The sequence below is a fragment of the Saimiri boliviensis genome, chromosome 7 (genome assembly GCF_048565385.1).
Source record: "Saimiri boliviensis isolate mSaiBol1 chromosome 7, mSaiBol1.pri, whole genome shotgun sequence".
In the NCBI taxonomy this organism is placed as follows: Eukaryota; Metazoa; Chordata; class Mammalia; order Primates; family Cebidae; genus Saimiri; species Saimiri boliviensis.
Window position 1 is genome coordinate 60,038,691 of NC_133455.1, and position 25,826 is coordinate 60,064,516.

At 38.4% G+C, this 25,826-nt stretch overlaps 1 protein-coding gene across 1 annotated transcript in view; it reads right to left on the reverse strand.

Moving 5' to 3' along the window:
• The window catches only part of TPH2 (tryptophan hydroxylase 2), a 98,294-nt gene that overhangs the window by 23,821 nt on the left and 48,647 nt on the right, over positions 1-25,826 (reverse strand). Inside the window, exon 8 of the mRNA XM_003927809.2 lies at positions 16,146-16,272. Coding sequence (XP_003927858.1) covers positions 16,146-16,272 — 127 coding nt within the window. The remainder of the gene's footprint in view (positions 1-16,145; positions 16,273-25,826) is intronic.

The following is a 25,826-nucleotide window of genomic DNA, read 5'->3' on the forward strand; positions in this document are numbered from 1 at the left end:
CTGTCTGTAAAATGGAGAAAATAAAATAACTACCACTTATTGAAGTTTTATTATTTGCCAGTGCTAAATCCCCCATTTCACAGATGAGGAAACTGAGATGTAGCTTGAATAACTTCTGCAAATTCAAAGGCAATGGAGGTAGATTGGAATCAGGTGTGTCTAAACCTCAAAGTTTATGCTGTTTATACCATACCACATTGTCTTCTTCTGTCCCCAGAGTGACTCAATATTGTATGACCCCAGAATTGATGTTTACAATCATGTTCTTGACAGCTGAGTTTGGTGTGTGCCAAAAAAGACAAGGGTCTGTCTAGCTTTCCTGCAGCCATCCTGCCATGGCCTGCCCTGGGGTAGGTACTTTCATTTCCTTTGTGACCTCTGCATCTCCTAAGAAACACAATGCAGGCCTGTTGGAAGCCAGTGAAGAGCACATACTGTAAACAAGTCACAAAAGCAAGACAGTCCTCTTAGACTCACGGGTTGGAAACAGCACTCCAATTAGCACTGCTCAAGAGGACTGAGATTACAATCAATGAGGCTAGGTTAGAAATATAATATGCTGTGTCTCTATTAAAAAACCATATTACAAAGCACAAAACAAAACAAAATGCTATGTAATATTACTTTCCAGCTTTCTACTTATGTTTGCATTATTTGATGGACACAAAATTAATTTGGTAAAGGATGGTGAAAATTTATGAGATGGTAAAAGATGATGACTTGAAACGGTTCTCAAGTCTCATAACAAGTTATTTTGCCAACCTACTCTCTGGCTCTGAATCCTAAGAGAGCTGGTGAGTTTGCTGCTGCTTAGAATGACAGTCCCTCTCTTCTCTTTTGCTCCCCGCTAATCAATCAGTAGAGGCAGGACAGGCAGGTGATTGAAGATGAAGTTCCACTTCCCAGTGGAGGATCATGAACCCCATCTAAGGGGTCAACGGCAACTCAACTCTGGGCAGTTGGCCGCTGGTATAAAGCAATCTGACTGCCAGAGAAGCTGATATTGTTTTCATTTTTGTTTTTGAGAGAAGCTAGGAATCTGGATGTCATGTGATATTCTCTGATGTGTACATATAGGCAATTTTTTTACATTGCAAGCAAGATACAGGCAAATACACATACTCGTGCACGTGCGCGCACACACACACACACACACACACCCACTCCTCAGATATTAGCCAAACCAGAAGATGCTGCTTTGTAATCCCCTTTTCAGAGAATTGCATGATTTAAAGAGCCTGAAATCCACTTTGTAACAACAAATTGCCTCTCCAGGGTGATGAGCAAGTGCCTCTGCTGTCTAACCTGGTCACAACTTACCCTAACACCCTAAACTCCTGAAAAGTGGTTTGCTAGACTGGACCAGGATTCAGAAAACTAACGGCTCAGCCCCTGCTATTATTCTGCTATATGGTCTTATACATGTCATTTAACTTGTCCAAGCCTCCCTTTATTCACCTATAAAAATGGGGAGTCCTTTCCTCACCAAAATTGTATTAAGTACCAATTGTGCGTGCAGCATCATGTGAATGAATATCAGGACTGTATTAAGAGATAATATGAGTCCTGCCTCCCTTGAAGTGCCACTGTGAGATTTACATGAATGAACACATGTTGGATGCTAACTAAACATAAGAGCTGTAACTTAAGGGAAGATTCCCTGCTCTGGGTCAGTAAAGAACACAGTTATCTGTGTGGTTGATTCATCCCATCTCAGGGCTCTGATTCTGCAAAGAAATTACATTCTGGTTAGGCAAGCATGGGCTTAATTGCAGGTCAACAGTTTCTGACTCTCAGTCTAAGGAGTTTTCCAGCATAGAGATAGGCCACTGAGATGCAAACATTTCCTGAAGCATTAACATCTATCAGTAAGCATATGCAACAGCAAATTAAAAATGACCAATTTGACTGCTGAGAAAGCCTCCCCTCAGGAAGCCACCTTTCATCCACCATCCTGCTCCCTGAATCTGACGTGAGTGCCCTCCTTCCTTTATGCTTGCCTTCACAAGCTATAAAGTCCCTGTTCACTTACCTATATTCCTCAGTAGACTGTAAGCTCTCAAAAAGTAAACTAGCTGTTTCACAATTGAATTCCTAAGTCCTGATGCCTAGTAGTTGCTCAGTAAATATTACTTAATGAGTAAATTAATGGACCATAACTGATTCTATCAGTGCTGTGGAAAAGATGTTTAGTAGGAATACAATAAGAGTATGCCTTTGCTAGAACACCTTTGCAAAGAAGCAAAACCCATCGCCTTTATCTTGCCCATTACAGCCTTGGTGTTTTTCTTGAAAAAACTAAGACTTCTTAATTAGATTTGAAAGAGGAAAAAGTGAACAGCCAAAAAAAAAGTTTTTGTGAGAGGTAAACAATTAAACGTTTCTAAAGTATGTCACTTTAAGGTGCTTCCCCTTGTTTTATTACAGAGAACTTTTAAACCTTGCTAGTTAGACACTAACATAGAACCCCTGTGTACAAACATGAAGACTATCCAAAATGCATCAAAACTAGAGCAAACAATATCTTTTGGAACTCTTCCAATAGCTTCTTTGCCTACTTTTATGTTAATGAAGCCATCTTACAGCCAAACTGCAAACACCTGGCTGGAGTTCTCAGACGCTTGAACTCATAAGGAGGAGCAGCCAAGATCTGAAACCCCAAATTTATTGCTTTATTTAGTTATTCGGGGAGGGCTGCATGTATTTATGAACAGCATCACTCCTAATCTGCTTAAGAAGTTTAGTCAGGAATTCACTGGCACAAACAATATTGTCTCATTTGTTTTCCCCAAGCTGTTTCCTGTGACTTGCCTTTCTCTATGCTCAGGGGAGGTGTGCTATTAACTCAGGGGAAGCCTCCTCCATCTCCAAGGAGAAGCTTGACATCTCTAAGGGGAGGCCTTTCCTCTATTATTTATGGTTAAAACACTTTACATTGCAAAGTAACATGCTATCCCCATCTAAAAGCATTTGGTAATATAAACTGCATAGTCAGCACTTGAGAAGGGAAAACATTTGAGTTGTCGAAAGTTAAAGAATTGCCCAAGGTCGCAGGGAAAGTAAGAAACTCTCCAGGGGCCTTTCCTGGACATGAGTGCTTTCTGATATGGCCACCTAGAAGTCTGAGAGTACAGTCATGTGAAACATGCTAGCTGGCATTTTTTGAACACTTAGCACTGCGCTAAGCAGCTTCGCAATACATTATCTCATCAATTCTCCCAACAGCTCTACAAGATTGGATAGTATCATCCACCGCACTTTAAAGATGACAAAACTGGGGCACAGGAAGGTTAAGTAGCTTGTCCAAGGTGACTGACAAAGATCTTCATCTTAACCAAACTCCAGTTTCCTCTGAGCTATTTTTCCAGCGACACCTTGACTTTGGTGCTTCAGTGCTCATGTCTACGTTGTCCAATGTTAGCAAGAATCCTGCTAAATTGTTTAATTTAGCCAGAATCCCTCACCCTTGACATCTGATCACCCTCAATGTCTGATTGGGATTACCCTTGATATTTGATCACGCTCAGTGTCTGACCCACCTTTCCCCAGATGGTGTCTGAATCATCCTGGCCTGCCTTCTACAAGAGTTCTGATAGGTCAGTTTAGCCAGATTCCCTCCTTGGCCCTGAGGCTTCCTCTTAGTTTGTTGTTGTTGTTGTTGTTGTTGTTGTTGTTGTTGTTGTTGTTATTGTTTTTAAGACAGAGTCTCTCTCTGTTGCCAGGCTCCAGGCTGGAGTGCAGTGGCACAATCTCGGCTCACTGCAACCTCTGCCTCCTGGGTTCAAGCAATTCTCCTGTCTCAGCCTCCCAAATAGCTGGGACTACAGGAGTGTGCCACCACACTCAGCTAATTTTTTTAATTTTTTAGTAGAAATGGGGTTTCACCACGTTGGCCAGGATGATCTTGATCTCCTGACCTCATGATCCTCTTAGTAACTCTCCATGCACTGACCACTACCTCCCCAACCCTGCTCCTTGGCTACAAATTCTCATTTTTCTTTGTTGTATTAGGAGTTGAACCCAATCTCCCTCTCCTACTTCACAACCCCGTTGCAGTGGTTTCCTCACCTATCATGATAGTCCTGCATATGGTCTTCCTTGCCATTCTTTAACAAGTGTTATGAATAATCTTCTCTTTGACCTCATCCAGCCAGTAAGTGACAGAGCCTGGGTATAAACCCAGGTAAGTTAATCCCCAAACCTGCACTCTCAATTACCCAGTATACTATACTATGCTAAGCTATGCTATGCTATGCTATGCTATGCTATGCTATGCTATGCTATGCTATGCTATACTATACTATACTATACTATACTATACTATACTATACTATACTTTACTATGCTATGCTATGCTATACTATACTATACTATACTATACTTTACTATACTATACTATACTTTACTATACTATACGGCCTCACCAGCAGGTCCCTACAGTGCACAGCTCAGCAAAACCACATAGTGTCATCTACAGTAGAGTTTTCTCTATTTTATGGATTCCAGTTTCCCTTTTACACCCTACCAATATGAATGTCTGGGACCGAGTGCAATGGGGGAGCTTTAGAATACCTTTGCTCCTGGCAGATGTATGTTTATGATCTAAACTCAAAATAAGAACAATGAAAGGGGCAAATACTGATTAGACTAGATGAAAGTAGCTCTCACTAATGGGGACAAAACTAAAGGAAAATGTGAAGATTGAGGAAACACGTATGGAAAACAATTTTTTAATTAAAAAGTGGTATCTGCTCAATTTTTCTCAAAACAAAGAAGGAAAGGCAAATGAAACTCATTAGTCACAGATAGTGTTTGCTAAAACACTTTGCAGTGTAGTTGAGTGAAAGTCACAAACCCCATATTTCTAGAATGTATTCTATTTATTCTTTCTTCTGAAGATATAAAAGATAAAGACCCTCCAGACAGCACAAGTGTTTGCCAAATGGATGCGCCCCTCCTTTTTCCAAAGCCAGAACTTCCTTTTAGTAAGTTCTTATTTGACTTGGCAAAATGACTTTTCAGAAAATCTAGAAGACTACATGCCAAAATGTTAAGAGTGTTTATTGCCACTGTGATAGTACAAATGGTCTTTATTTTCTTTCCTTATTTATGTTTCAAAATTTTTCTACAATAAATACATGTTACTTTTTAATAAGAAGGAGAATAAAAGGTTTTTGTAAAGACTTTAAAGCCCTCTCAGGAAAGAAGTCCCTGAGTCACCCTGCATCTGCCTCATCTTTGTTGCTGAAGAGTTGTTTTTTTTTATGGACATCCTAAAGGACAGACTTTCAGATCCTGAAAAGAATGATAAGCACACCCCTCACAAGGTGATTTATTCCTCCTGAACCTAAGTAAGAAACGATGTTTCTTACTTATGCCTAGTCTGGATTTAAGCCCTCAAATGACAGCATTTCCATTTCAAAGGAGACCTTTCCCCAGCGCAAAATTCACCCATTAGAAAGAGTCCAGAAATGCCCATCCTTACAGTGACAAGCATATAAAACCCTAAGCAAATTGCAATATTTCTAAGAAGAGAACAAAGAGATTTCTAATCACTATGTGTTCAATCTCATGTCATGTTTCTTACTGTGATACCATTCATTGTGGTGGCTCATAATGTACAGTAATACATTTTACATCTACTAAATGTATTCTGGGTTTTCATATCACAGTTCAGAAGAATAGCTTTAGAAATCCTTTTGGCTCCTTTATTTGAAAACTACATTTGTGGAATAGGGTAATTAAATTCCTATAGTTTAATATAACATTATCTCTGCTATTCTAGCACATAAAAAATCTCAACCATCTTCTTTCTGCTTTTGCTAGAAATGGAATTACACCACAGATATTTGTTAATACAAGTCTAGGATTTTGAGAGCCTACTCCATTGTAGTTAAACCAGAAAACTCTTTCTTTTGTACATCTTTATGGAAATTAAAATGGCTGCAGAAATCTTCTGTGCTTGATGAATGTATTCTAGCTTACTTTGAGAAGAAAAAATAAGAAAGCCTCAATGTTGGGACTTTTGAATTATGGGAAGAACTAGGGAACTGAGGGGCTTAAATATCCAAAAACACCCCTCCTTTGGTGCAGTTAGAATTTTTTAGGTAATGGTGAGATGAAGTATTACCAGACCTGGCTATGATGTAGATAATATCATACATACATCACTAAAGTATGCCATCTCCTTTGCTCCTTATTCAAAATTGAGTGGTAGAAGAACATCTTCATTTGAAAGATGACATTTGAGACAAAAGAGGCAATAAAATTTGTTTCTTTGTGCCCACACTGAGCACAAGGTTAGGAAGTAACAAATCTAACACTCAAACCCAGCTGTGCTAACTTCAAGTTCAGATTCTTTTCATCACATTGCACCACACCACATACTACACATCAAACATCCCAAATAGTATCTTCATTAAGCTCAGATAAGTGCTGAGAGATCCTGCTGTTGACTATGATGCTACTGCATGGATAAAACGAAGTGTGTACAGAGCACCGTGGGTTCAGCATCCAACTCAACAAACAGAGAATGGAGACTTACCAAGGTAGTTCTATCTTTATGAGTTTCCAAATATCTAAAATAGAATTGTGTTCCTTTGTTTCTCATCTGCAGTTATGTGGTGGCTCTCTGAGAGCCCTAGAATACAGTTATAAATAACAAAGAAAGATTTGAGTTGCAAAAATATATAACTATTCCAGATTGCAAATGTATTTGTTTCTGAACATAGTGAGCAATGCAGAGTTCTTGTTTGTTTTTCTAATTTCAGATAACTTTGGTGTTATCATCATAATATAAATAGATGGCAAACACTTCATAATGGCAACAACAAATATCATAAGGAAAACATGCCCATACGGATAGAATGAAGCATCCTGGGATACAATACCAAAGTTCTCAGGAGAGAATTAGCAGGCAGTGTGGCCTCAGAGCACCCAGGTAGAAAAAGACCAAGAAAAGATAGTGGTGAAAAGAGGAGAAACGGACAGAAGTTAAGGTCTAAGTGGCTAGTTAAAGAATTAAAGTGTTTCTTGCAAGATCTACTACTTTTCTATATGCACAGCAGACATAAAAGTGAAATTAATGACTTGGAATAGATATTATTAACTTTTAATTAAGTTACTCTTAGAAATAACACACAAACTAATCATCCACACAAACATCTCAATTAAGAATGTATAAAAGCGCATTCCTCCCAGCCCTTTGTCAGCTTTGTATCAAATGATCCAAACAGCTGAACTAGTTCAAAGACTCTACGTGGAATAAATAAGCCTAAGGCTTATTTCAAGCTTTCTGTAGAGATACTAAAGTGGTCATTTTTAATGTCATCCATGTTCAGAAAGAACTACAGCTGTGCGTAAGTCTTTTAGCATCCAAAGATTCCCCATCCCCATCCAGGTAGGCAAAGACAAGAGGGACCAGGAAACAAGATAATATCCTCAGCAGGTGGGAAAATAGTAATTAGCAATTTATAAACTAAGATTACCTTTATAATTACACTTCTAATATAAATTATAGTTATTATTAGTTTAAGACTGACTGTGCATTTCATTACCACTCTCAGCATGAGAAAATACTGGTAATAACTGAAAATTCAAATACACTTGATTCATGACCATCCAAATCCCCAATCAATGCAAAGTATTTTCTTGAAAAAAAATAAATTGTTTTAATCAAGGAAAGTACAAACAGAACCCTGTATTATTAATTTCCTGACACTTCTTTCCTGAAAAAAAAAAAAATTAGCTGATGGTCTGGTCATGTTCACAATGAGTTTCACCCTTTCAGAAAACATTCCATATTTATAGCTCCTAATATGTGTTTCTTGGAATATTAAAAGCCTGGGATGCTAACATCCATTTCATAGAAAGAGACCACTGTGATGACATAATATATTTTCTTTCTTTTTGTGTGTTTTTCTGTTTGTTTGTTTCTAAGATTTGTATTACTTGTTAAGTACACTTCATAGCAATCAGTATCTAAATGTTTAGGGTTCTAGCCTTGCCATTATCAGGGTTCAGATGTAGCCATGTTTATTCCACCCTTGTCCTGGCCAGATGAAGAACCAATTTCTAATTTACTATTTCAGTCTATTCTCATTTGCTTTGTCTTTCTCTGTCTCTTTCTCTTCCCCCTTCTGTCTCTGTCTCTGTCTCTTTCCCCCTCCCTCATCTAGTGACATCTGTGGTTCTGCTTATAACCATAAGCACTGGTGACCCTTTCTTTCTCAGATGGGAGTACAAACAGCCAGACCCTCTTTGCATGTCAGTTTTTTCTAATATTATTTTTGATTGAAAAATCATGGTTGTATATATTTGTGGGATGCAATGTGATGTTTTGATATTTGTATATGGCATGGCATGACTAAATCAAGTTAATTAACATGTCCATCATCTTATCTACCTATTATTTTTATGGTGAGACATCTGAAAGTTACTGTCTTTGTTATTCTGAAATATACATTATTATTGACTTCAGTTACCCTTCTGTGCAATAGACCTCAAAACCTATTTCTTCTATCTATCTAAAACTTTTTATTCTTTGACCAACAATTCTCAAGTTCACTTTTTTAATACTTTAATATTTCCAAAATGGAGCCTCATTTTACAATATCAAAAATTATGCTAGCTGAATCTATTTCTTTCTAAAGAAAAGTCACTATCAAATTAATGATATGTTTTATAACCAATGGCACCTTCAAATGGAGGATATATGGTAAGTTTAGAAAAATAACGTTTTACCACTTTTGGAGATTCACTCCACATATTACGTTGTTAAAGGTTCTAAGAAGTTTGTAATCCCAGCACTTTGGGAGACGAAGATAGGTGGATCACCAGAGGTCAGGAGTTTGAGACCAGCCTGCCCAACAAGGTGAAAACCTGTCTCTTCTAAAAATACAAAAATTAGCTGGGCGTGGTGGTGCATGCCTATAATCCCAGCTACTTGGGAGGCTGAGGCAGGAGAATCACTTAAACCCCGGAGGTGGAGGTTGCAGTGAGCCGAAATGATGCCATTGCACTCTAGCCTGAGCAAAAAGAGAGAAACTCCGTCTCAAAACACACACACACACACACACACACACACACACACACACACACACAGTTGTTTATTTAAGCCAGTGTTTTCCAAACATATTTGCCCATGAATCCCTCCTTTTACAGAACTTATAATACCATTTCATAAGGCTAAGATTTCAGGAACTGGTTCTGAGAAAGACTCCTTATTCCCTCATTACCCTTGGCCAAGACTCTTCTCTCATCAGCATTACTGAGACACAGTAACAGAAATCCTTCAATCAGAAAGTGAAGGTAAACATGTTTCAGGGTTGACAGAACTGAATGGATGACCTAAAACTCTTGTGGAGGAAAAATTCCAACTGGGCCAGAGGCCGATTTATTCTGCTTTGGAAACATCTGTGGTATATTCATACTGATTGCTTTTCCCTACAGATGATGCACAGCTTTGTCTGTTTCAAATGCCTTTATGATATGAGAAATGAATAGACTGAATTGAAGCCATCTGCATCATAGGATGGGATGTACTGTTTGAAGAAAGATGCCCTTCTACATTTTCTAACATTTGGGGGAAGGGAAATCAATATATTTCAGGGACTAGTTCCTAAATTCATCTGATCAGTAAATTTCTGTTTGTATATTTGTATAAAAATAAGTAATGTAAGTCATATGAGAAAACAGCAGATAGAAGAGGGTGAAAGCAGAGACACAAAACAGAAGCAATGACATGGTTCTAGATGCAAAAGTCCATTTCAGGGCTTGAGTAAGTCATAAATATACTCATCTCATACTGCATAATATTTATCTGGTGATATCCTGTTCATCCAGCTGTTAGAAAAGCAGAAAATATATAGAAATAAGGATAAAAGATTACTATGTGCCTTTTGAAAGACATACTCTAGTATTGTCTAAGGGAGCCGCGTGTCTAAAATGCCACCCACCTCTCCTACTACCAAGTGTGGTCCTTGAACCTGCAGCATCAGCATCTGAACTCTGTCAGAATCAGCATTTTAACATGATCCCCAGGTTACTTTGTATACATCACAGTTTGAGAAGCACTGATCTAGGTGATATAATTTTTGTCTGACTTCCTATTTATTGATTAGGGTCCACACACTGTAAAGTTCAATGTTAATTTGTGAAGACTGATAAATTGAAAATTATTTTTGTCCACCAGACATGCAAATAATTTCTGCCTGGTAGAAAAGATAACCTCAAGGTTATAGTTTTATTACCCTGGCGAGCATAAACCATTTTGCATCTTATTTCAGTATTCTTTCTTTCAGTGACTATATTCTCAGTCTCTCAAATTCTTCTTTGAACTAGATTTACCATCCTGCTTTTCCCTTGTTAATGGGTGTTAAATAAATCTTTGACACATGTTCAGTGCATATGTATGAGAGTCATGCTTGTAACTGTTTAAAGTTATAACTCAAAACCAGCACCTCTCAACTGCAATAAGATACTTATCTCTACTGAACACTGTAATAGCTGTCTTTTCTTAGGAAAAATATTGTGCTGTCCAGAAAACAGTAATTGAGAATGCAGAATGTGATATAAAGATGAATCTAGCATGGGCTTGTCCCTCAAGGATGGTATAGTCTAAGGTAGAATATAACTTTAAATACAAGGACAGAGAACCGAGCCATGAAGTTCTGTTTCAGCTTGCAGATAGCACTTGCAGCTGAAGAACCTTTTGTCTTGTTTTAAATTTGAAGCCCTTCAGCATAATATATATTCTCCAGTTGTCCACAGGCTCTAATACTCCTTATTATCTTATAACAGGTTGTTTTACACGTGTGTGCTACCTAGCTGGCCACTGAAGTAGAATTTAAGTTTACAACTGCTAACATACATGCTAATCTATTAAATTCATTCCACTAGTACTACAGCAGTAAATAGCTGGTCTCAAAATTATAACTACACTCTAAGCAGCCTTTATTGAGAATATTTTTGCATATCTATCACACACAGACCTTGGACAGCTATGATGAGTATGAAAAGAGTACTCCTGCCAAAACCAGTGATCTTATTCATTACCCACCAGAGGGCAAATTATTTACATGTATAACAATGCATCTGAAATACATTTTCTAAGCATTGTCATCAATTTCTTCAGATACAAAAGAGTTCATTTAAATGGTTCTCAGGGCATAGAAACCATTGCCCACATTAAACAGCAGAGATAGCTTTATTCTCAAAACTGAGCATTATTAAAATGTCAAAATAAATATTCTATAGAAATATAGCAAGGAAACAGAGTAGCCATAGGCAATATAGTCTGGTACCTCTGAAAATCAGACCAAGAAGTTCAAAACTGCTTTGGACAAAAAGTTTGGCGGTGCCGATCCGTCCTCGCAGAATTTGTTTTCTTCTTTAGACAGATTTGTTGACAGTATACCACAGAAAGTTATTATGTGTCTGCTTTCACTAGGCGTGACTCTCTTTTTCATAAGTGCTTAAATTCACCAAGCAAAGAAAAACAGACACTATAGAAACAGCGTCATTAATAATATAAATCTCACCTAGAGTCAAAGAGTAATATGGCCTGTCTCATTGTTCTGCGTAAATAGTGATTTCCATGGCTTTCCATTTGTCCTCTCTATAGATTTTTCTCCTTTGGTGCATCTCATTGCTCATTTTCCTCTACTTCTTCAGAAGACTTGATGTGAACAACTTTGAGGAAATTAGCCAATATACCTCTATTTCTCATCTGGCCTCACTAGCTACCAGTATCCCCTACCATGGACTTTTTATCCCTTCTTATCTTACTGACCTGAGCTCTTAATCTTTTTGTTTCTTCAAGCGGGTCATTAAATTTGCCTTCTAGTTTCAGTATATGGTTTGAGGTTCATTAATATGCATGGTATTCAACAGGTTATTTATTCTAGGACTTACTTTAAAATTGCCTAGTTGGAATCTGTGTTTTCTTTCAAGACTATCTCTGGTAGTTTTCTATTCACTTTGTTTTTAACTGATGGATGGGATGTGGCTCTTGAAGTCAACAGCGGTTTTAGTATCATTTCAGGAACAATCTCCCTTAGCCTCCTCACATTGCATGAGGCTATCCTCCCCCATACTCTCCACATCATGCAGAAAAATCCTTCCAATTTTCTCTTTGGTCTGCAAAACACTATTTGAAGTAAATGGGCAGTCTATAGAATTGGGAAAATTCGAAAGTGGAAGGCTTATAAGATACAGAACGTCAGAGTGGATTGGGGTGGGAGCTCAAGAAATATCAAGAAAAAGGAAATGAGTGAATCAGGCAAAACCATGGTGAGGCAAATACCCAGCCCCACTCCATCCCAAATTCTTCACTGCATTTAAAGCATTTATATTAAGTCCTTTGAAAGTTCACACTTTTTTTTTAAACTGTCAAAGTCATCAAAAGACTGCAGGTAGGCTGGCCTCCTTGGTGGACACTTGATCCTTCCTACCCATCATCTATACAGAGATCTTCTCTTCAAGCCCCTATTCTGAAGCCCAGTCTCCAACACTGAATTCAGAACTCACTTACACATGGGGAATATTCAGCTAAATCCATATCTCATACATAACTACTCATGTATATAAATAAAAAATAATACTGACCCTGGGTTTTTTGTATTTTGTATTTTGTGGCACTAGATTGTGAGTTTCTTGAAGAAACTACCACCTCTTTTTTTCCCTATCCCTACCTCAGGGTACCTAGGATCCTTTAGCCACTGAAATAATACCTGTTAGCTTAAACTGGCTTTTGCAAAAAAGCAGGTACATTTCAGCGAAAGGACAATGAAAGAGAAAGAGAGAAAGAGAGAGAGGAGATTGTGAAACATGATTAATGGCCTAATGTTCTCTACTAGATGGAAGTGTTTTTAGCTGTTGGAGCTCAAGCAACCCAAGGCCAAGAATATTGAAATTATCCTAAGGAATATAAGTTCCCAAAGAAAACTTACTCATCCTACAAATTTGCTGGCCCTGGTAAAAGAGATTTCAAGGTATGAGTATAATTTTTTTCCTAAAAGTATGAAAGTAGAAACAAAGAATAATGATCCCATAAAGATTTTGATGCCCTAATCCCCAGAACCTGTGACTACGTTACCTTTGCAGATGTTGATGATGGACATAGAAACTGAGATGGGAAGATTATCATGAATTATCCAGGTGGGCCCAATCTAATCATAGAAGCCCTTAGAGGCAAAGGACCTTCCCCAGTCTTGGTCAGTGAGAGAGAGAGGTGACGGTAGAAAAAAGATCAAAGAGATGCAGCATGGCTGGCTTTAAATAGGAATGAAGAAAGCCATGAGCCAAGGAATGCAGACAGCCTCAAGAAGGTGGAAAATGCAACAAAACAGATCATTCCCCAGAGCCCCCGTGAAAGAACACAGCCCTGACGAACCAGAGAGACTGTTCCGACTGAAACTGTTCCTCCATGTCCGCTTTCACTCTTTTCCACCGGACTATCTTTTCTCATCTGTCGAGATTCAGTACAAACTATCTCTTAATAAAATCTGTTTTATCGATATAAGCTATAAATTTCCAGAAAGTGAGGAGGACCATGTCATATTCCTTATAAATGTAATTTGAATGATGGAATTAATTAGTCATCATTTGATTGGCTGTAAAAATAAAGGACCATAAAATGGTATTCATGTCACTGCTTTTAAAAAAGGATTAACAGCACTCATGAGGATCCACCTACAATTACATCCATAAACTCCTGCCGTTTTCCTTCATCTCTATTTGGATGTACATGTTGACATGCACACACTCACGCACACACACACACACACACACACACCACACCCATCAGCTCCACACAGCCTGGCCATTGAGTATCAGTTTACGGCTATTTAAAGTCAGACAAGTAAGCAATGTATCTTGCCCTGTGATCAAGAGTATAGATGGTAGGGACTGAAGCCAGAAAATTTCAAGGCAAGTTTGAAAGGCACAGAAAAGGTTCCAAAACAAGGAGTTTAAAGCCAGAACCATGGTTTAAGAACTAAATAACTCATGATATGGTGGTTTTAAAGTACATCCACAAATAATTTGACAATCCTTTTTCCAAATGGTGAAAACTAATTCCACTCCAGTTGAATGTGAGCTAAAATGAGTCCCTTCTTATGAATAGTATATGGCCAATGTGAACAGCATCTGATCGAGTCACAAAAGACATTACACCTTCTTGCTCTCACTTGTGGAGGAAGCCAGTGGCCATGTTATAAATAGCCTAAAGAGAGGCCCACACAGTGAGGAACCGAGGCCTCCTGCCAATATCCACATGAGTGAGCCATCTTGGAAGCCAATTCCCAAACAATTACAGGCCCAGTCAGCATCTTGACTACAACCTCCTGAGAATCCCTGAGCCAGAACCACTCAGCTAAGCTGCTTTCAAATGTCCAACCACAGAAACTTTAAGCCACTAAGCTTTGAGATTATTTATTTTATCGTGATGGATAGCAAGTACATCTGAGATACAATCCTTATACCAGAAGTTACAAATTGGAAGTCAAGGTCTAGATTCAGTCTACAAATATATTTTCTTCAGCTCATACTGGTGGGATTTTTTTTAATAAGCCAACAATTTTTAAATCATTAAATTTCAGTTAGAAATCTAGATTGCCAGTCTCTCTCAAAAATTTTGGAGATCTCTAGCAACACAAAGCCTGCATCCCATCTGACAACCATCAGCGGAAGTTGAGAACATGCTGTACAAGAGACATGCTGTCCCTCATCTACCACAGTCCCCACCATTTCCTATTCATCTCCATAATGACCCCAGAGGTCCTTTGCATTTAGATGGCTTCTGCATTGCTGTTTAGCTTTTAGTTGAGAAATACTTTCCAGTTCCTATATCTTTATCAAAAGTAGAAAACAAAAGATACCCTGAAAGCTCTGTTTTTTTGTTTTTTTGTTTTTTGAGACAGAGTCTTACTATGTCGCCAAGCTGGAGTGCAGTGGTGCAATCTCAGCTCACTGCAACCTGTGCCTCCCAGTTTCAAGTGATTCTCCTGCCTCAGCCTCCCAAGTAGCTGGGACTATAGGCACACACCACCGTGCTCAGGTAATTTTTGTATATTTAGTAGAGACGAGGTTTCACCACGTTGGCACGATGGTCTCAATCTCTTGACCTTGTGATCCACCCACCTCAGACTCCCGAAGTGCTGGGATTACAGGCATAAGCCACTGCACCTGGCCAGGTCTGTGTTTTTTTAAGAAATTTAGGCAAAACTTATTTCTGGGTGGAAGTGAAGAAGAATGTTCCTGCATATCCAATATGCCGCTGTTGTGGACTTGTGCTCAATACATACAATTTAAGATCCCATTTTTCATCCCCTGGTGGCTTTGCTCACGTAGGCTGACTGGCCCCTATAGGCAACGGGTTGGCTAAACCTGCTTTTTCTCTTCCTGGGCCCTTAGAAGTGGAACTAGTGTAAGGCATATGAGCATGCTAGATCTGGCCCTTCAGCATCTTAAAGGTAGCTGCCAACATTAGACCCGTCCTCTCATATTGCTTGTTTGCAGAACTTCAGTTTTAAGAAGATAGTATAACATCTGTTAAATATTTTCCTGGTTTTGTACTTAAAATAATTGTTGAGCCAAAGTGTCTTACTGCTTGTTGACTCAAATTATGTCTGACTACAACCATCTAGAATAATCAGATAGTTTCAGGTGCAACCCCTACTTTATCATAAATGTATACCTTTTATTATTACTACTATTCTGTGAGAGTCAGTGAACCACAACACACAGGCCAAATCTGGCCCATCACCAACTTTTATAAATAAAGTTTTATTGGGACACAGCGACACTCATTTATTTACTTATTTATTGTCTGTGGGCTGCTTTCATACCACAGTGGCTGGGCTGAGTAATTCTGACAGAGATCTTATGACCCACAAACCTAATATGTTTATTTTCTAGTCCTTTATCTCTAGCTGACCACTGAAAAAGAATGATAAAATACAAATGTTTTGGTAGTCAATAAGCAGAATTCATTGTGCTTCAAATGAATACAACATAGGAAAAGGTAAGTTCACCACGCTTTCTCTAGAACATTTACCTATAATTCATAGTCAATAATCCTAAAGGTTTCTTTACCTTATAAATGGACATAAATAGAACTGTTTTTAAGTTGAAAATGAACTCACCGTGGCTAGTTTCTGAACATCTTCATCTGATGCTCCCAGAGACGCCAGACCTATTTCTTGTGAAAATTGAGCAAACTTAGGATCTGCAAGTAGTGGAACATGTCCCAAGAGTTCATGGCATGTGTCTCTGACAAAACAGGCATGACAAACACATGTTATATAAGAAGCTTTAAATTACCACTGGTAGAATAAGACTTAAAATCCTAAATATGACCTTGTCACCATAATTAGTTACTATATTTCATCAATGCTTGGATTTTTTAATCATTTTAATATGTCTGAAATCCAGTGCATCTCATAATCAATAGCACTTAAAACATACGATATATAATATTTTAATAAAATAAAATCAACTATTATTTTCAAGCTCTTACTATATGCTAAGTACATGGTAAGTGTTTTTATTACATGCTTTATATCTTTTATCCTCAAAACAATCTTACAGAATTAAAATAACTTGTTAGCACAAGATTCTGTAGATCAAAGATAGGCAAACAACAGCCATGGTCCAAATCTGGTCCATTGCCTGTTTCTGTAAATAAAGTTTTATTGGAACATAGCTATGTCCATTCATTTACATATTATCTGTGGCTGCTTTTGACCACACTACAGAGCTGAGTAGTTATGACTAAGATCATAAGGCTAAAATAATTACTAGCTGGCCCTTTATAGAAAACATTTGCTGTTTCTTCCTATAGATAGTGGGGAAGGCAGAATTGGAATCCAGTTTGTCATGATTTTTAAACTCTTGCTGTTAACCCTTAAATTGCACTGCAATCCTGTTACACTTTGCCCGGCAATGGGTAACAGAAGAGGATGCTATTGTCATCATCATCAAAGTAGCTATTCCAGTAGATGATTTATAGCTCTAATATAAGCAACTCTCTTGTGATAACACATTAGAAGAATCTCCCAGTTCTCTGCTTGGGTTAGCCTGAACTAAGTAATAATAGAAGCCTGGAACATCTCTCATTTGCCTGAGCTTTCATTTGAAGCCAGGTAAGTGGGTGAAAGACAGGTATTTTTCACAATACAAGGCAGGTGCCTTCCTCAGTCATTGCCATGAATAATGAACTGTTTCATAATACCAAGCTAAAATGGAATCAATTCCCCTATGGCTGTCTGGGAATGGATTGAGATGCAGGAACATTTTAAATTCTTGACAAAAAACCCCACTAATTATCTAGGTAGTCATTAAAAGATATTTTTTATTTCACTTGTATTCCTCTGAAATGTATTACTTCAAATAGGCACTAAAATACAAATACCAGGTGCTACCATTATTACAAGTATAAAGTATGTTGGACAGTCACATGGTTGAAGCAAATGAATGATGGTCAAGGGCCAAGATTGATGCCCACACAAAGCAGATAGCATCACTCAATCACTCTGTCAAAAAATCTTATTCCCACAACTCAAACCAAATCCCCAACCTTGGCCAGTTACTTCACAGACAGCAGGTGGAAAGGGCACCCAATTGAGAATAGTGGACAGGATACTGAAAAAAACTCCAAATTCATCCCATGTCAACTGTGTCAATAACTTCCTTTTTTGTACATGAATTGAACTGAATTTGTTTAAAAAAAAAAAAAAGGATAGGCCAAACTAACTTTGGGAAGAACTTAGTTAATAGTTTATAAAATAAAAATAAAAAGGAATATGAGGTGGTTATTCTTCAATCACATTGCTTATGGCAAATAATCAGATTCACTGGATTTTAGGGTATAGGGGTATTTAAATGTAATCCAAGCCCTTTATTTTACATAAGAAGAAATGAAAAATAGAGAAGAGAAAGAGAATATGCTGAGCTCCTACTGTGTACTAGGTACTACTCTAAATGTTTTCATGTCACATTGGTAACTGAATCTTCCCTTATGTGTTTCATAAAGGAAAAATAAATATAAACAATAAGGGAAGCTTTTTTATTACAATTTAACAAATGAGGAAGCTAAAATTTCATAAATCTAAGAATCTTTTCCTAGGCTACCACACTTTTAGTAAGAGACAGCGATATATATATTTTTTTAATCAGAGTCCCTCTTTGTTGCCCAGGCTAGAGTGCAGTGGAGCAATCACAGCTCATCGCAGCCTGGATCTCCTGGCTCAAGCGATCCTCCCACCTCAGCCCCTCAAGCAGTTAGGATTAAAGGAGCATGCCACCACACCTGGCTAATTTTTTTGTAGAAACTGGGGAGGGTAGAGGTGTCTCACCATGTTGCCCAGGCTGGTCTTGAACTCCTGATCTCAAGTGATCTTCCCGTCTCGGCCTCCCAAAGTCCTGGGATTACAGGCATGAGCCACTGCACCCAGCTCAGAGACAAGGTCTGAAATTTTTTGAACTCTAAAGCTACACTCTTTCTGCTCTCTGTTGTTTCAATTTGTAGATATGGTATAAGTAAGAAAAGGGCTGGGGTGTACGTAGCTTAGGTTGTAGGAAGAGAGTTTAGCCAAGTTAGCTAGCACAAGTAAAAATGCAGTCAGTATTTCCTAAGTCTCTTTTCCTCCAACTCAGTGGTTCTCAACCTTCCAAATCACTTGAGGAGCCTTTTAAAAATACCGAATGGCTAGGCCCTGCCTAAAACTAATTCAGTCAGACTCCCTGAGATAAATCTGAGCTTTTTTTTTTTTTAACTCTCTACAGATGATAATAAGACACAGCCAGGGCTGAAATCCACTGTTGTAACTGATGAGTTCTCCTAGCAAGATTCAAGCAACTAGTACTTAAAACTACAACTGAATGTGATTACATCACTAGAGCTGATCGAGTTTAATTCCACTGAAATTGCCTCATGGTACTGAAGAAGAATGAAAGGGGGTGACTGAGAGGTAGAGAGGTAGCTAATTCCTTCTCTGTGTGCATTTGATTCAGTTACAAGTCCAGTACTTCTAAGCTGGGAGTGGACCCTATAGACTCATTCTTGTGACCAATTTTTTTAAAAGGCCATGCTGCCTGCACCAATATTGGATTTAAAATCAAGCAACCCACCATGGAAAATCTGAAAACCCCCATTGTGGCTTATGATGTTAATACTAAAGAGCTCCCACTGATCCAGGCAGAAGACGTGGCAACAATAATTTTAAATTAGTCACTAGGTCAAACTCCAAGAAAATACTGAAGATGAAGTAAACAAGGTGAGCAGAAACTAAAATAACAATCATAGTGAATGCTTACTACGAGCCAGGCACTGTGCTAAATGCATCATAATGTAAGAAGAGCATAGGGTAGGTCAAGGCTACAGTAGTGGTAGATGCTTGATGCAATACGGAATTTACTTTTGAATTTGTTAAATACTTGCAGAAGGCCCATGCAAAAGACAGTCTTCCATCTAATTAGATACTAATGGAGTCTGAAAGCTTACTGGTAGAAAGGTGAAAAGTTAGCAGTTAGGAAAAAGGAAGAAAAATGCTGGAGATCCAAAGACATTCAGGAGTCAGTTCTCCATGGTAGAAAAAGGAGCTATCACCTGAGCATGAAGTTAAGGTGTCATTATCAGAAACCTGTAACTCACCAGCCAACTTAAGAACCTTTAACAGCATTGCAATGACAGAGTAATCTAACTTTGAAGAGGATAAAAGAAATTATAGATTTGGAAGAAATAAGTCATACAGTATAGCAGAGTAAGTTATATTGTTTCATTAGGAATGAAAGCCTGGGAGAGAGATCCAAGATGGCTGATCACTAGCAGCTCGGGATTGTAGCTCCCAGTGAAAGCACAAAGAACGAGAGGACGCCACACCTTCACATGAATTCTTGTTGCTCACTTACCAGGAGATTCCCAGAGGAGGAGCCCCACGGGTCTTGTGACCGGTGAGGGGATTTTGCCAGCGCCTCGGAGCGTCGGTTCTTGGTGCAGAGTCAGAAAAGCACTTAACGCCGCTGATTTAGTCTGCGCAGTGGGTTGCTCAGATTTCAGCGCTGAGAATCAACAAGTTGGACGTCCACTCAGAAACCCAATTACAAAGACGATAATTATAAAGATCACAGATGGATAAATCTACAACGAAGGGAAGAAAACAGCCCAAAAAGGCTGAGAATATCCAAGATCAGAACGCCTCTCCCTCAGCAGGGGATCACAGTTCCTCATCAGCAACGGAACAAGGCTTGATGGAGAACAAGTGTGTTCCAATTACAGAAGCAGCCTTCAAAATGTGGATAATAAGAAACTTCTGTGAATTAAAAGAACTTGTTCTAACCCAATCCAAAGAAACTAAGAACTTTGAAAAAAGGTTTGACAAAATGTTAACAAGAATACACAATTTAGAGAAGAAAATAAGTGAATTGATGGAGCTGAAAAACACAATACGAGAACTACGTGAAGTATGCACAAGTTTTAACAGCCGAATTGATCAAGCAGAAGAAAGGATATCAGAGGTCGAAGACCAACTCAACGAAATAAAACATGAAGACAAGATTAGAGAAAAAGGGATAAAAAGGAACAAGCAAAGTCTCCAAGAAATATGGGACTATGTGAAAAGACCTAATCTACACTTGATAGGTGTACCTGAATGTGACGAAGAGAATGAATCCAAGCTGGAAAATACGCTTCAGGATATTATTCAGGAAAATTTTCCCAACCTAGTAAGGCAGGATAATATTCAGCTCCAGGTAATACAGAGAACACCACAAAGATATTCCTCAAGAAGAGCAACTCCAAGGCACATAATCGTCAGATTCACCAGGGTTGAAATGAAGGAGAAAATACTAAGGGCAGCCAGAGAGAAAGGTCAGGTTACCCACAAAGGGAAGCCTATCACATCAGACTTACAGCAGATCTCTCAGCAGAAACCCTACAAGCCAGAAGAGAGTGGGGACCAATATTCAACATCCTTAAAGAAAAGAACTTTCAACCAAGAATTTCACATCCAGCCAAACTAAGCTTCATAAGTGATGGAAAAATAAAGTTTTTTGTGAACAAGCAAGCACTCAGAGATTTCATCACCACCAGGCCTGCTTTACAAGAGCTTCTGAAAGAACCACTACACATAGAAAGGAACAAACAGTATCAGCCTTTCTAAAAAATACCAAAAAGTAAAGAGCATCAATATAATGAAGAATTTACATCAACTAATGGACAAAATAGCCAGCTAACATTAAATGGCAGTATTAAACTCACATATATCATTATTAATTCTAAATTCAAATTGACTAAATCCCCCAATCCAAAGACAGACAGGCTATTTGGATAAAAAACTAAAACCCATCAGTATGCTGCATCCAGACCCATCTCACATTCAAGGATACACAAAGACTCAAAACAAGGGATGGAGAAAGATTTACCAACCAAACAGAGAGCTAAAATAAATAAATAAAAAGCACAAGTTACAATTTTTGCCTCTGATAAAACAGTCATTAAAGCAACAAAGATCAAAAGAAGCAAAGAAGGACATTGCATAATGATAAAAGGATCAATGCAACAACAAGAAGAGCTAAAGATCCTAAATATATACGCACCCAATACAGGAATACCCAGACATACAAGACTAATAAAGAGACTTAGACTCCCATACAATAATAGTGGGAGACTTCAACATTAATATTAGACAGATCAATGAGACAGAAAATTAACAACGATATCCAGGACTTGAACTCAATTCTGGAACAAGTAAACATAATGAACATTTATAGAACTCTCCACTTTAAATACACAAAATATACACTCTTATCAGTACTACATCATATCAACTTAGAAGTTGAAATGTTGGTTGGCTCCTTGTTTGTTATTCTCTTCCCTCACTTTCTTTCATGTCTCCATTATTAAGGACAATTATAGGCATACCCATATTTAGACTGCATTCTAGCCCAGGCAATAAAGCAATACCCCCATTCTCTCTCCCTCTTCCTCTTTCTCTTTCCTCCTTTTCTTTATTCTTTTTCTTATTATTCTTTTTTTCTTTCTCAAAAAAAAAAGAAAGAAGGAAAGTCTGATGCAAGCTGTCTAGCAGAATTATTAATGGAACCTTAGAGATATCCTTTGCTCTCAGTAGAAATGACCATGCCATACTTTGCTAGCTTGTGTCCTCCTCTCAGCGTCATTTCTACACAGAGACCCTGGGAAAGAACTGTCCTTCAGATTCCTGAACAAAGTGTAGATGCAGTATGTTATGGGGCCAAGGTTTTAAGCACCTATATTTTTAGACCAGGAACAATGTTATTATATGTCTTTGGTGAAACATTCTCAGAAATAAACCCTGTATTGTTCTCTATCCCACTGTCTTTGGCTAAGGCACATGTAGACAAAGGAAATTGAAGTGCCTGGAAACTCTTCAACCAAAGAGTGAAGATTTTTAACATTACTAATAAAAGCAATTCATTAACTTTGAAAAGTTAGCTTTTTTGTTTAGATTCTCTGAGACCAGAGGTCTTAGAAGCTGAATTGATCTTCACTCTTTGGGGCAGAGAGAGGTTCCAGGCTATGGGGAGCCTGAGGGACAATGTGGACCACAAAGCCTTCTCTCTCACCTCTGTACCAATTAAGGTCTGCTGGGCTCAAATTATGCTATTAAACTCTATTTTACAAAGTGCAAATGCCGCTGATGCTGTGTCCTGCATGTAAAGTAGTTTGAGATCCCCACTTGGCTGTATTATCCACAGCCAAACCCCCGAGTATCTAATTATGAACAGATTTCTGATGTGTGTTCATAACTATTGCCTTATCTCACCAGATCTCTCCTAAAAGATTCAATTATTTGGCCATAATTGCACCTGTCAGTACATGCTTCCTCCAATCTCTACATCGGCAAACTTTTCTCTTTTTAACTCCCATCCCTTTGATACATTTTTGCCTGAATAATACTTTTCAGAGCTCTTTTCACAAAAGTGCTCTGTTCACTGGAAATATAAGACCTTTCAAAGCTGTTAACACTGTAAAACATCATGTCTCCTTTTAATAATAAAAAAAAAAGCAAGAGCTGATATCAGACACTAAACTTTCGCTGCTCTAAATTGGAATCTTCTCTGATAAGCCCTGCAAGGGGGATTCTAAAGCCTGCAGAAATCGGTCCACAAAGGAGCCTGGGCAAGATGTCTCTGGGAAATTCTTAAATCAGTCCAAAAAAGTAGCCATCATTTTTCTATGAAGAAATAAGGGTTCTGGTTGTTAAGTTCAAATTCAAAATGAGCCTGGCATTTTTCTTATCAGTTTCGAAAGCTGACTCCTCGCAATGCGTGTTGAACAACTCCTTTTTATTTTTGCTGTAAATTAAAGCCTTTACGAGGCATTGAGTGAGCAGCCAACATTTGCTTCCCATCCCAAATCTGTGCATCTGTCTTTTAAAACTTATTTCTATAGGTTTTGTTTGCTCTAGATGACACAGAAGCCAACACTTTAGCTAAATCATGAAGAGAAGGCAAGGGAGATGAGTGGGAGAGGTGGAGACTTTGCATTAATAAAAGGAAGCAGGAGGATGAGCTGGGAGCCAAAATAGGGTGTGTTTTTCAGCTTTCACACAACATTTGGTGGGTAAAGGCAAGTAATCTGGGATAACACACTGCAATGCGTTGCAGACAGGTGACTTAGTTTGCTTTCACTGCATAAGATGATACGATGAATTAACTTGATAGTGAGGCAACTTTTTCTCAGGGCTTGTTTTGGAATCATACACAGTTTCTTTGGTTTAGATTTAAAATAGCATACTGTAAAATCTGACCCACATAAAATTTTGGGCAATTCTTATGATCATTCCTTCTTATATCCCTATCACAGTAGAGCTACAAAGTTGCCATTTTTTTTTTATGAAGCCAGGTACCTGGATGTTGCCCTGGAGAAAATCTTTGCTTTTTCCCCTTAGGAATCATAAGGATATCCACCGATGTTTCTCTTGTTTACTACAGGTCTTTTAAGACTGGCAGATATTATAGTTGTCTTTCTTAAAATTTAGTTCATTGTGTGCCTATTAAGTAGCAGGTGCTATATTAGGAACTGAAGCTTAAAAGTAAATAAGGCATAATCTTGGAATAACTCAGCAAAAGTCACCAACCAGTTCCATAAAAAGGCAATCAAATAGCAAGTACTAACTTTCCTGATGCATCAAAAGAAACAGTTTCCCGTTCCGAGAGGGACCACAGAAAGACTACAGTGGAAATTCTCTTGGTATGTCACTCGCTCCCTACTGATATAGCTTAGATGTTTGTACCCGTCCAAATCTCATGCTGAAATGTAATCCCCGATGTCAAAGGTAGGGCCTGGTAGGAGGTGACTGGATTGCAGGAATGGACTTCTCATTAATGATTTAGCACCATCCTCTCGGTGCTGTCCTTGGGATAGTGAGTGGCTCTCCCGAGATCTGGTCTTCTAAAAGTGTCTAGCACACCCCCTCCAACTCTCTCTCTTGTTCCTACTTTCACCATGTGACCTGCCTGTTCCCTCTGTGCCTTCCTCCATGTTTGAAAGATTCCTGAGGTCTCCCCAGAAAAAGATGCCACTATACTTCTTGTGCAGCCTGCAGAATCATGAGCCAATCAGACCTTTTTTCTTTATAAATTACCCAGTCTCAGGTACTTTTTATAGCAATGCAGGTAAGACCTAATACACCCACTGTTTCTGAGGTATTTCTTAAAGAAATAAGAGATATTTAACTTTCTCTCCACCTCTCCAAGTTCCGCATAATTAGGAAAGCAATATAACAATAACAGTCAAAAGCATATACCCTAGCATCAGACCTAAGTTCATCTCTCATATTCTTGTGCAGGCAAATTACCTACAGTAGCACTGTCCAACGGGACTGTCTGCAATAATGAAAATGTTCTACATCTGCACCATCCAATATAACAGCCACTTGACACAGGTGTCTACCGAACTCTTGAAATGTGGCTAGAGCTGCTGAAGAACTAAAGGTGTACTTTCATTTAATTTCAATTAATAAATGTAGATAACCACATCTTACAATATAGGACAGTACAGACATAGAGTTTTCTCATCTATAAAACAGAGATGGTAAGATTCCTTATCTCTTACTTTTTTTTTTTTTTTTGAGATGGAGTTTTGCTCTTATCGCCCAGGCTGGAGTGCAGTGGCGTGATCTCAGCTCACTGCAACCTCCACTTCCTGTGTTCAAGCAATTCTCCTGCCTAAGTCTCCTGAGTAGCTGGGATTACAGGCTCCCTGCTGCCATGCACAGCTAATTTTTTTGTATTTTTACTAGAGACAGGGTTTTGCCATGTTGGCCAGGCTGATCTTAAACTCCTGACCTCAGGTGATCCACCCATCTTGGCCTCCCAAAGTGCTGGGATTACAAGCATGAGCCACCGCACCAGGCCATCTCTTACATTATTAAATTATGTACTAAGAGAACACATTGAAAATCTTAGTTCCCATAAGTTAGGTATTATTACTTACTACATTAAATTGTATTTATACCTAAGCCTATCATACTTGAATAAGTTTTGCCCTTTGAGAAGCTAATTTATCACTTAAGAAGAAGTAAGTTTCTCCAGGACAGAGGCTAGACCATGTTCATATTTGGGTCTGCAGTGCTTAAAAAAGCCTAGCACATAAGATACGCTCAATAACTGCTTTTTGAACTCAACTGAATAGAGCAGCTAATGATGGGCTCTGTTGCTCCAAAAAGAGGTGAATCCAAATGAAACTCAAGTATGGTTTTTCTAATTTCCAGTGTCACATAAAGGCTTCGGACCAGAACTTGGTTTTGCTATTTTCTAGTTGTGTAACCTTGGGGAAATTA